General features: G+C 40.7%; 1 protein-coding gene across 3 annotated transcripts in view; it reads left to right on the forward strand.

Moving 5' to 3' along the window:
* The window catches only part of IFTAP (intraflagellar transport associated protein), a 63,632-nt gene extending 60,212 nt beyond the window's left edge, over nt 1-3,420 (forward strand). For 2 of the 3 annotated variants that reach the window (XM_061152168.1, XM_061152162.1), the window contains one exon: nt 3,179-3,420. In XM_061152168.1, coding sequence (XP_061008151.1) covers nt 3,179-3,337 — 159 coding nt within the window. In that variant the 3' untranslated portion in view covers nt 3,338-3,420. Of the gene's footprint in view, nt 1-1,853; nt 1,909-3,178 lie in introns of all 3 variants that reach the window. The other variant, XM_061152173.1, reaches the window with a different exon arrangement.
* Nucleotides 3,421-11,803: the final 8,383 nt, after the last annotated feature.

Genomic DNA, 11,803 nt, shown 5'->3' on the forward strand with positions numbered 1-11,803 from the left:
TTTAAGTGTATTGTAAATGAATAATTCCTGCATTGGCATCATATATTTATTGGCTAGCTAAAAACTTATTCCTTGGGGCCATTTAAGTTAATACCAAATAACTGATGAAGGAAATTGTGCTCTATAATAGAGAAAAATTTAAGTGTGTGAAGAAGAACTTACGGAAAACAAAAACTTTCCACTTAAAGATTAATGTCTATATCTCCAGTTCCATAATGTTGAATACTGTGGCCAAAAGGTGCCTTGGGATCCTTGGGAAGGGAGAGTGGTAAGAAGGTGATGGGCTGGGCCGTGTCTGGGAGAAAGGACTAACTTGACCGTGGGAGTCAGCCGTTGTCAAGAGAGTCTAGAAGTTCAGCACACCAGCCTTGCTCTGTCTGGGTTGCTGATACAAGGTGGGTCACGAGTAGGGTGTTGAGTGGGGAGTCGAGTAGGATTTTCTGGAGAGTGGCCATGCTCAGTTGGAAGTAAGCTAAGCTTCAGCACTTTGCCCTCCATGCTTGGGTAGCCCTTTCTGCATCCCTCTGTTGGGGAGCATGGAGCACGATCGTGAAATCACTCCCCTACTTCTGTCTTCTCCCTGAAGTTACAAAACCTTGTGGACACAGATTTTTTCTCTTCTTCTTCTTTGTGTGTTCCCAGTATCCAGTTCACATTAAACGCTCAATAGCTGTTTATGGAGTGAACACGTGGAGGGGAGGGAGGTGGGAATGTGAGGGCTGTTCATGTGGTGTGAGTGAGTTCGAGAAGGATGGTACGATCTTGCTGAGATTTTAGCTCAGCAAAGAGATTTGTTGAATTTGAACCTGCTCTCCTGTCTCAGAGGGACGTGGGTGAAGGCAGAGTGACTGCGTCTATTGATAATGGCCAGTGAAGTCTGAGCAAGTCTTAGAGGCCTCAGGACAGTGTTCAAAGTCCTAGTGTGGTGGGCAGCTGGGAGCTTGGTGGGCGTGTGGATGGCAGGCCTCTAACCAGGCTGCAGGGCAGCAGGAATCCCGGTGGCCAGAAGACACAGGCAGAGAGGGGAATCCTCCTCGTCCTCTGCCAGGACCAGGCCTGAGGCCTCAGAGCTCACTGCCGGACAGAGCTGGAGGTGGTGAGGACGCTTCTGTTCAGGAAATGAGCACTTGGTGTCATGGTGTACACGTTTCTTCACTTGAGCTGGTCTTAGCCCTATTACCCCACTGGTGATGAGAAATTTAATTTTCAGAAAGTGACCAGAATGGAGAGATCAGCCACTCTGAAGACTGATTTGATTCCTGTATACACTTGCTCCTTTAAAGACAGTTATGGTATTATGTGGATCCTTGAGTGCATTTTTTTATGGTAGACTGGGAGAATTTTTTTAGCTTATTTAGAAAAGATCTTTTCTCCCAAAGAGATGTGATTTGGCTTAGTGAAACTTCAAGGTTGATTTTTGCTGGTTTTTTCGTTGAGAAGGTGGAAGCTTTATCTACAGATCACCTGGGATTCAAATCTTGCTTCTCTACCTTACTAATTGTACAGCGTTGGTAAGTTACTTAACCTCTTAGAGCTTTGTAAGCTGGGTTGTTTGAAGATTACTGCTAATTCCCACAAAGTTCCTAGTACTGGGGCTGGTGTGTGGTGGGAACTCAGTCAGTCACAGGTGCCATCATTACCTTTGTCAGGAAAGCACAGACACTTTCTAATAAAGAGGAAATGAACAAGTCTGCGAAATTTGTTCTCTTGCTGGTTTTACTAAGAAAGGATGATAGATGGCTTGGTGTTTGCTATTAGCACTGCACACCCAACTACAAAATGCAACTTGCTAAACAGATAGGAGATACCTACTTTTCATGTTTTTTTTCTTTTTTTCACATCTTTGAAAACAGCACACAGCTTCTGAGTGAGATGCTCCATTTTCAAGAACATTGCAAAAGCCACTCGGTGAGATCATTTTCCATGCAAGAATATTTAAAGCTGATGATAGCTTCAGGGCATTTTTTTTTACTCTTGCATAAGCCATAGTTTTCAATTATTTCAGCATCATCATACATAATATAGAGATACAAAGAAGTACTGGGTGATCTCATTGTATCACACACCATTTGATTTTGGAGAGGCTTTCTAAGGGGTAATACAATGAGATTTAAAGCATTCTCTTTTGTTTATTGGAAAATACACTTTTTAAACTACCTTCCTTTAGGGAGCCTTTTAAAATTCACAGATTATGAATAAGCAGGTACAAATTTATTATTTCTCTTTGTAGCTACTCTGAGTTGCAAATAAATTCTGTAATATTTTAAAATTCTTGGTGGGAAGAAAGGATCCTGGACTTTTTAATTTAAGGGGGACACTATGTGTTTTAATTCCTGCTGTTATTGGCCCAAGTACTATCTGAAGAAGTATGTTAACCATAGAGTATTTTTATCTTCAAAAATGAATGCTTTTTTTTGGATACAAGCCTTTTTTAGTAAATACTAAAAATAAGAATGTGTTTAAGATTGAACAAAATCTTAGGGCTTATTTTCTCACATTTGAATATAGCTCTTAAAAAGCAGAGGCATCATTTTGCCAACAAAGGTCTGTATAGAGTCAAAGCTATCGTTTTTCCAGTAGTTATGTATGGATGTGATAGCTGGACCACAAAGAAGGCTGAACATTGAAGAACTGAGGCTTTCAAATTGTGGTGTTGGAGAAAACTCTTGAGAGTCCCTTGGACTGCAAGGAGATCAAACCAGTCTATCCTAAGGAAAATCAACCCTGAATATTCATTGGAAGAACTGATGCTGAAACTGAAGCTCAGATACTTTGGCCCCCTGATGTGAAGAGCCGACTCATTGGAAAAGACCCTGAGTCAGACAGGACTTAGCCTCTGAACAACAGCAAACTTAGTTTTTCCATATGCCTGTAGCCCTTATGCTACAAATGGTAAAAATGTATTGAATGTGTGCAATGTGTGATTCTTGCCGTGGGTGGAATTAGCTAATGATATTCATTCCGATGCAGGATGGTACAAATGGGGCATATTAAAAGGCCTAAATTAGGTCAAATTGAATAATTGAATTTATTCCTTTACTTAAAAACAGCTTAATCAGCTGAGAGTGCTGAAGTCTAAAAAAAGTTTAATTAAATATTAATAGGGAGTTTATGTTTTCAGCTTTATCTTCATTTACAATGATTATGTATGATTTTCCTCCTTCGTTACCTTTTATAGATCGTTGGAGACGAAGTTCAGCCCTTCTCACTTGATGAAGAATTCGATTACGATGCGGTGGTGCTAACCCCCAAGTTCACTCCTGCAGAGATGAATGCCATCAAAGAGCTATCCAAGCAGAAGACAAAGAGCGCAGACTTAGAGGAGCCCCATGACTGATCCACCCAGACCTCTTTACATTTATTTTTATTTTGTTCTTGCTCAAGTAACATGAAATTAAAAGATAAACCTGTTGTAATCCCCATTATGGAAATGTATGTGTATGCATTGATTTATAGGGTTATTTGTCAGTGGACTTCCCTGGTGGCGCAGTGGTAAAGAATTTGCCTACCAACGCAAGTAGACGCTGCAGATGTGGGCTCAATCCCTGGGTCGGGAAGATGCCCTGGACAAGGGAATGTCAACCCACTCTAGTATTCTGGCCTGGGAAGTCCTATGGACAGAGGAGTCTGGGGGGCTACAGTCCATGGGGTCACAAAGAGTCAGACACAACTGAGCATGCCCACACCACCAGTCTTTTCAGTAGATGATGCGTCTGAAAAGTGAAAGTGAAAGTAGCTCAGTTGTGTCCAACTCTTTGTGACCCATGGGCTATACAGTCCACGGAATTCTCCAGGCCAGAATACTGGAGTGGGTAGCAGCCGTTCCCTTCTCCAGGGGATCTTCCCAACCCAGGGATTGAACCCAGGTCTCCCACGTTGCAGGCAGATTCTTTATCGTCTGAGCCACCAGGGAAGCCCAGGAATACTGGAGTGGGTAACCTATCCCTTTTCCAGCGGATCATCCCGATCCAGGAATGGAACTGGGGTTTTCTGCATTGCAGGTGGGTTCTTTACCAGATGAGCTACCAGGGAAGCCCTGGCGATGCGTCTGACAAAGCCAAACTGCTCTCTATGGTTTATGTGGTTTAGTCGCTCAGTCGTGTCCAACTCTTGCGATCCCATGGACTGTAACACGCCAGACTCCTCCGTCCATGGAATTTTCCAGGCAAGAATACTGGAGTGGGTTGTCATTTCCTTCTCCAGGGGATCTTCCAGATCCAGGGATGCAACCTGGTCCCCTGCATTGCAGGCAATCTCCTGCATTGCTGACGGATTCTTTACTGATTGAGCCACCAGGGTGGCCTCTATCCTTACAGAATTCTGTTCTGTCACTTGGCTGCATCCATGGCTGATAGGGGGAGATGGAGGTGGCAAGTGGGAACAGGAAGCAGCACCTACAGAACGGTCTATAGTGAGAGCACTGCAACTAGGTAATGAAGGTATTGTGACATAGACTGGAAATTTCACCCCACCTCCTTGGGGAGGGAGGGCAATTGAGCATGCAAAACCCAGAGAAGAACTGGTTATGTGGTAGGTCCCAGGTCCCAGGTATCCAGAGACAGTGATATGAATGTGAGTGCCGAGAGGCTGGGCTTCTAGGATTGATTGGGAAAGACTTTACTGAGAAGGAAAGCATCTGAAAATTGATTATATGTCATATATTAAATTCTTGTACTTTGTTATTGCTATTCAACCATGGTTGAGGATAGTTACAAAGTAAAAGGAATGATCTCGATCTCCAGAAGTTTGAAATATAATTTGAGAAGGCAAGACATAGAGAAGGCAACTAGTGAATGTAAAAGCTGTTATGAAGTGCTAATTGTGTACAATACCCATGAATGCTTTAAAGGGAGGAGGAAAAGGCATGGAGGGCCCAGAAGGGGGAATGGTATATATGAAGTGATTTTTGTTATTGGAGGAATCAGTAACAAATCAAATGTACTTAGCCTTTTTTCCTTTGTATGCATTCTATTCCTATTTTTTTATTTTCCATTATGAGTTATTGTAGGATATTGAATATAGGTCCCTGTGCTGTATGGTAGGACCTTGTTTATCCATTCCGTGTATAAGGGTTTGCACCTGCTAATCCCAAACTCCTTATCCATTCCTCCTTCCCTCCCCACCCCCATGCCTGGCAACCACAAGTCTCTTCTCCAGACAGACTTTCTATGAGTCTTTCTATTTCATAGATAAGTGCTGTGAGTCTTTCTGTTTCACAGATAAGTTCATTTGTGTCATATTTTAGAGTCCACATGTAAGTGCTACCATATGATATTTATCTTTCTCTTTCTGACTTACTTCAGTTAGTATGATAATCTCTAGGTCTGTCCGTGTTGCTACAAATGGCATTATTTCATTCTCTGTTTGGCTGAGTAGCATTCCATTGTATATATGTACCACAACTTCTTTATCCATTCATCTTTTGATAGACGTTTACACTTTTTCCATATCTTGGCTGTTGTAAATAGTGCTGCAATGAACATTGGGGTGCATGTATCTTTTTGAATTATAGTTCATTTGGATATATGCCGAAGAACTGAATTGCTGGATCATATGGCAACTTTATTTTTAGTTTTTTGAGGAACCTTCATACTGTTCTCCATAGTGGCTGCACCAATTTCAAATGTACTTAGTCTTAATTATTTTTAATACAAGTCTGTGCTTGTATGTGTGTGTATATTCATAAAACCGCCATTCGTATTCCTTACGAAAGAATTTTCTTGATTTACTGTTGCTATAGTCAGGTGATTTCCATGTCTGTTTTTCTTTGTCTAGTCAGCAGACTTTCACAAAACACTATGTATGTGCCAAGCCTGTACTTGAGGAGGATACAGGTAAATTAGATACGGTCTGATTTAGTGGGAAAGACAAATGCATATGCAAATAATTATCATAGAGCTACACTATCCAACCTCATAGCCACTAGCCACTAGTGTGACTGAGGAACTGATTTTTGAATGTTAATTTTAACTTAAAATATAAAATAGATATTTGATACAGTTATTGTAAAACTCTCAAGTTCATTTGGAACAACTTGGGTATGTGAATTTACTTTTTTCAGTTGTAAGTTTTATGACAACTAAATACAGATCAACTATTTTTAATAACAACTTAGTGTCTAAAATATGCTGTAAAGGGAAAACATACATTGGATTTCAAAGAACTAATATGAAAAATTATAGAATATCTTGCTTTTTGTATTGATTACATATTGACATGATAATATTTTGGATGTATCTGGTTAAGTAAAATATATTGTTAAAAATTACCAATTTCTTTTTGCCTTTTTATTTATTTATTTTTTCATTTATTTTTATTAGTTTGAGGCTAATTACTTTACAGTATTGTAGTGGTTTTTGCCATACATTGACATGAATCAGCCATGGATTTACATGTGTTCCCCATCCCGATACCCCCTCCCACCTCCCTCCCCATCCCATCCCTCTGGGTCTTCCCAGTGCACCAGCCCTGAGCACTTGTCTCATGCATCCAACCTGGGCTGGTGATCTGTTTCACCCTTGATAGTATACTTGTTTCAATGCTGTTCTCTCTGAACATCCCATCCTCGCCTTCTCCCACAGAGTCTAAAAGTCTGCTCTGTACATCTGTGTCTCTTTTTCTGTTTTGCATATAGGGTTATCGTTACTATCTTTTAAAATTCCATATATATGCGTTAGTATACTGTACTGGTCTTTATCTTTCTGGCTTACTTCACTCTGTATAATGGGCTCCAGTTTCATCCATCTCATTAGAACTGATTCAAATGAATTCTTTTTAATGGCTGAGTAATATTCCGTGGTGTATCTGTACCACAGCTTCCTTATCCGTTCGTCTGCTGATGGGCATCTAGGTGGCAGTTTCTTTTTGCCTTTTTAATGACCCTACTGGAGCATTTAAAATTATGCCTCTGGCTTGTGTATTTTTATTTGATGGCATTGCAGTAGAGTATAATCAGTATTATAAGACTGGTGTGTACTAAGAGCTACTGGGTGAAGCAAATTGGAGTTACTGAATCTCCCCACTCTGGAGAGCTGGGGAATATTCACAGAGGAGGAGAGGTTTGAGGTTGGTCAGGTAGAATACATAGGACCTTTTGATTTGAGGCTATTAGTGTAGTTGACGTGGGAGGTGGGAGCTGGAACCAAGGCAGTGTAGGTGGAAATGGAGGGCGTGGATCTGATTAGAGATTTGCAGGTAGAACTTTCAAGGATTGTTGGTTGATGCATTGTGGGCATAAGGGAGCAATTGTGAGGTTAAGACAATACATTTTTTGATGATTAAATTTACTTTTAATTAGAGGATAATTGCTTTACAATATTATGTTATTGTGAGGTTAAGACAGTATTTTAGTATGCAGTCTATACACACACTAACTTGAGGAGACAACTACAATGTGTTATAGTTATTCACAAGATCAGAGACTCTCTTTTGACTCAATATATATATATATATATATATATATATATAGCATTTTGGTATTTTAAATAAAAGGCTTCACCATTTTTTTTACTTTTATTTTTTTAATTATTTTAATTGGAGGATAATTACTTTACAATATTGTGATGGTTTTTGCCATACATCAACATGAATTGGCCATTTTATAAATTTAAATAGTTTTATAATAGAAGAAAAAAAACAAGTATTCAAGAAGAAATACATGTTGGCAGAGTATTCCATTAGCTGGGGGCAGGGGTGGGGGCAGTGGTAGATGGCAGATGTTACTGCAGAGTATTCTATCTGTAGAGTTGGTATATCATTAGCTTCATTCCCTTTGGAAATTTTTGATTCCTGCATTATTTGGGGCAGTTGTGCATTACAGCAAAAGTGACACTGGAAAATAAGTCCCTTAAAGCCTTTGAGTGAATTAGTTTTGTCTCAACTGTACCATTACTCTTGCTCTAACTAGTAAATACTCCAGTATGACTTTCAGCTTTATGGATCTCTCCAATTGATGTGAATGGTTCATTTTGTGTTGACTGGCAAACACTAACCGGGGGCCTTTAGAAGAAGCCTGCAAGTATATGTATGGATAATGCTTACTTGGATTAGGTAGTGGGATTTAGGATAAGATTAAGAAAGAGTAGAAGATCAGGAGAACCTCCTGCAGGTATGCACCAAAATGGTAAGGGAGAACATGAAAATTTTGAGTATCTTGAAATAATGTGGCAGTTGCTACACGAACTAGCTGGAATGGAGAAAAGTTCACTCCAGGTCTGCAATACCAGCCCTAGCTTGTTCGGTGTGGTGGCTCAATGGGTAGTCTTACTTCAGGATCCATCTTATGTGGAGTCACATAAGGAGAAAAAATATTTAGACCTGGTATTGAACTTTCTTAGTTCCTTTATAAAAAAATTTCTTTTCCCCATGAATGAGATAGAACTGTATCCTCTTATAAAAAAAAGAAATCTTCCTTGAGTTCAGTTGCTCAGTTGTATGTGACTCTTAGTGACCCCATGGACTGCAGCACGCCAGGCCTCCCTGTCCATCACTAGCTCCCGGAGTTTACTCAGACCCATGCCCATTGATGTCAGTGATGCCATCCAACCATCTCATCCTCTGTCACCCCTTTCTCCTCCTGCCCTCAATCTTTCCCAGCGTTAGGGTCATTTCAAATGAGTCCGTTCTTCACATCAGGTGGCCGAATTATTAGAGTTTTAGTTCAGCATCAGTCCTTCCAATGAATATTCAGGACTGATCTTCTCTAGGATGGACTGGTTGGATCTCCTTGCAGTCCAAGGGACTCTCAAGAGTCTTCTCCAACACCAGAGTTCAAAAGCATCAATTCTTCAGTGCTCAGCTTTCTTTAGAGTCCAGCTCTCACTTCCATACACGATTACTGGAAAAACCATAGCTTTGCCTAGACGGACCTTTGTTGGTTAAGTAATGTCTCTGCTTTTTAATATGCTGTCTAGGTTGCTCATAACTTTTCTTCCAGGAGCAATTCTGTTTTAATTTCATGGCTGCAGTTACCATCTGCAGTAATTTTGCAGCCCCCCAAAATAAAGGCTGTCACTGTTTCCACTGTTTCTTCATCTATTTGCCATGAAGTGATGGGACCAGGTGCCATGATCTTAGTTTCCTGAATGTTGAGTTTTAAGCCAACTGTTTCACTCTCCTCTTTCACTTTCATCAAGAGGCTCTTTAGTTCTTTCATCAAGAAATTTTCCTTATGTGGTAGTAATGGTATTATTGAATTAAGATATGAAAAAGACAAAAAAATTTCATTTCATTGGCTTGTTTCTTGGAGGTCAAAGTTGTATGAATACAAAAGCGTGGGAAATGACGTGAAAGAGACAATCTTGGAATTTCCTAGAAAAATGTGTCTCCATAAGCAAGAGAGTTCCAGAAAAACATCTACTTCTGCTTTATTGACTACGCCAAAGCCTTTGACTGTGTGGATCACAACAAACTGTGGAAAATCCTTAAAAGAGATGGGAATACTAGACCACCTGACCTGCTTCCTGAGAAATCTGTATGCAGGTCAAGAAGCAACAGTTAGAACTGGACATGGAACAACAGACTGATTCCAAATTGGTAAAGGAGTACATCAAGGCTATTGTCACCCTGCTTATTTAACTTATATGCAGAGTACATCATGCAAAATGCTGGGCTGGATGAAGCACAAGCTGGAATCAAGATTGCTGGGAGAAATATCAATAACCTCAGATATGCAGATGACACCGTGACCCTTATAGCAGAAAGTGAAGAAGAACTAAAGAGCCTCTTGATGAAAGTGAAAGAGGAGAGTGAAAAAGTTGGCTTAAAACTCAACATTTGGAAAACTAAGATCATGGCATCTGGTCCCATCAGTTCATGGCAAATAGATGGGGAAACAATGGAAACAATGACAGACTTTACTTTTTTGGGCTCCAAAATCACTGCAGATGGTGACTGCAGCCATGAAATTAAAAGATGCTTACTCCTTGGAAGAAAAGCTATGACTAACCTAGACAGCATATTAAAAGGCAGAGACATTACTTTGCCAACAAAAGTCTCTCTAGTCAAAGCTATGGTTTTTCCCAGTAGTCATGTATGGATGTGAGATTTAGACTATAAAGCTGAGAGCTGGAGAATTGATGCTTTTGAACTGTGGTGTTGGAGAAGACTCTTGAGAGTCTCTTGGACTGCAAGGAAATCAGTGCTGAATATTCATTGGAAGGACTGATGCTGAAGCTGAAACGCCAATACTTTGGCCACCTGATGCGAAGAACGGACTCATTTGAAATGACCCTAATGCTGGGAAAGATTGAGGGCAGGAGGAGAAGGGGACACCAGAGGATGAGATGGTTGGATGGCATCACCAACTCAATGGACATGAGTTTGAGTAAACTCCGGGAGTTGGTGATGGACAGGGATGCCTGGCATGCTGCTGTCCATGGGGTTGCAAAGAGTCAGACACGACTGAGTGACTGAACTGAACTGATAAGCAGATGAGAAATCCATTCCCCTCACCCTGGCCTACCCAGCCCATATATCCTATGGCCCCTCCATAGGGGCCTCTCCAATCTCATTTTGTTCCTCCTTCATCATTTTTTTATTATGTTCTAGCCAGTTTGTATTCTTTTTGTTTTTCAAATACTCCGCCTTGTTTGCACCTTTGTGCTTTTCTCTTCCTCTTCTTTCTGCCTGGTTTCCCTGCTGTTGGTGTGGCTCCTCTTTCTCTCTATTCAGGTCTCAGGTGCAGTGTGTCTCCCAGAGTCTCTTTCTGACCGGCCTTTCGAATCGCGTTCTCGCAGCCTGCACCCTGTCACTGTGCTCCCATTGCCCTTCCGTGTCTCTGTCTTACCTGACTCTCCCTTTGGATCATAAACTGCAAGAGGGTGCAGCGCTCCTGTCTTTTTGCTGCCATGTCCCCAACACCTGAAAAGGGCCTGCAATACAGTATTTGTTCAATAAAGATTTACTGAATGAATCAAACCTCTAAAGTTTGAAGAGGAACCGAGAGGTCCATTTCATCAGTTCAGTTTGGTTAGACATGAACTGAGCACTTTTATATTCAAGGCATAATGTATATGTATATATATTATACATATATAAATATATTGCTTCTTAGACTCATGATGATTACCCAGTGGCCAATGCCAATATGGGCTAGAACTGTTCCATTTAACCTGTTCCTTCTTTGCCCTGCTTAACCCCATGGAGAATTGAGAGAGTCGTGGCTCACATGGGAACTTGACCTACTTCTGAGTTGTTCTTTGAAAACCTTGTTATGACTTTGTTCATTGAAAACCCTATTTGGGAGCCATTCATGAGATATAATACCAGTGTTCCCAACATTCTGCATTAAAAAGTGTGGACTGATGACTGGAAAAGACTGAAAGGGAAAAAAACTGGAAGAGAAAAGAAAGCAGAACTTAAAGACTGAGTTAGGAAGAAGGAAATTTCATTTTGGTAGCTGACTGTAAAGCAGAAACTTTTATCCATTCATTCAAAAGTGTTGATGCTCACCAGAGTCATCACATTTTAGAGGAGGTCTTAAAGCCTAATTCCCTTGTTTTCATTACATTGTTATTTTAGTGTCATGTAAGTCACAAGAGATTTGTAAACAGAGGAAGGACATAATCTGATTTATATTTGAGGGGAGATGGGTGGAGAGGGGCCAGGGCTGTACTATGTTGGGGGAAAGGCTCTGTTGGAGGGGTATGCCAGGCTGTATTGTAAGGGGTTTTGCTATTGTTCTCTCTCTCTGGAAGTTACTGGGATTTCATTATCCCCTGTTTTCTAAAAGTTTATGGTGATCTTTGCTGACACAGGTCTGTTTCCATTTTTGGTGCTGGGCCTTTTAGTCTGAAAGCTGCGT

Source organism: Dama dama, chromosome 1, assembly GCF_033118175.1.
Source record: "Dama dama isolate Ldn47 chromosome 1, ASM3311817v1, whole genome shotgun sequence".
Taxonomy (NCBI): domain Eukaryota; kingdom Metazoa; phylum Chordata; class Mammalia; order Artiodactyla; family Cervidae; genus Dama; species Dama dama.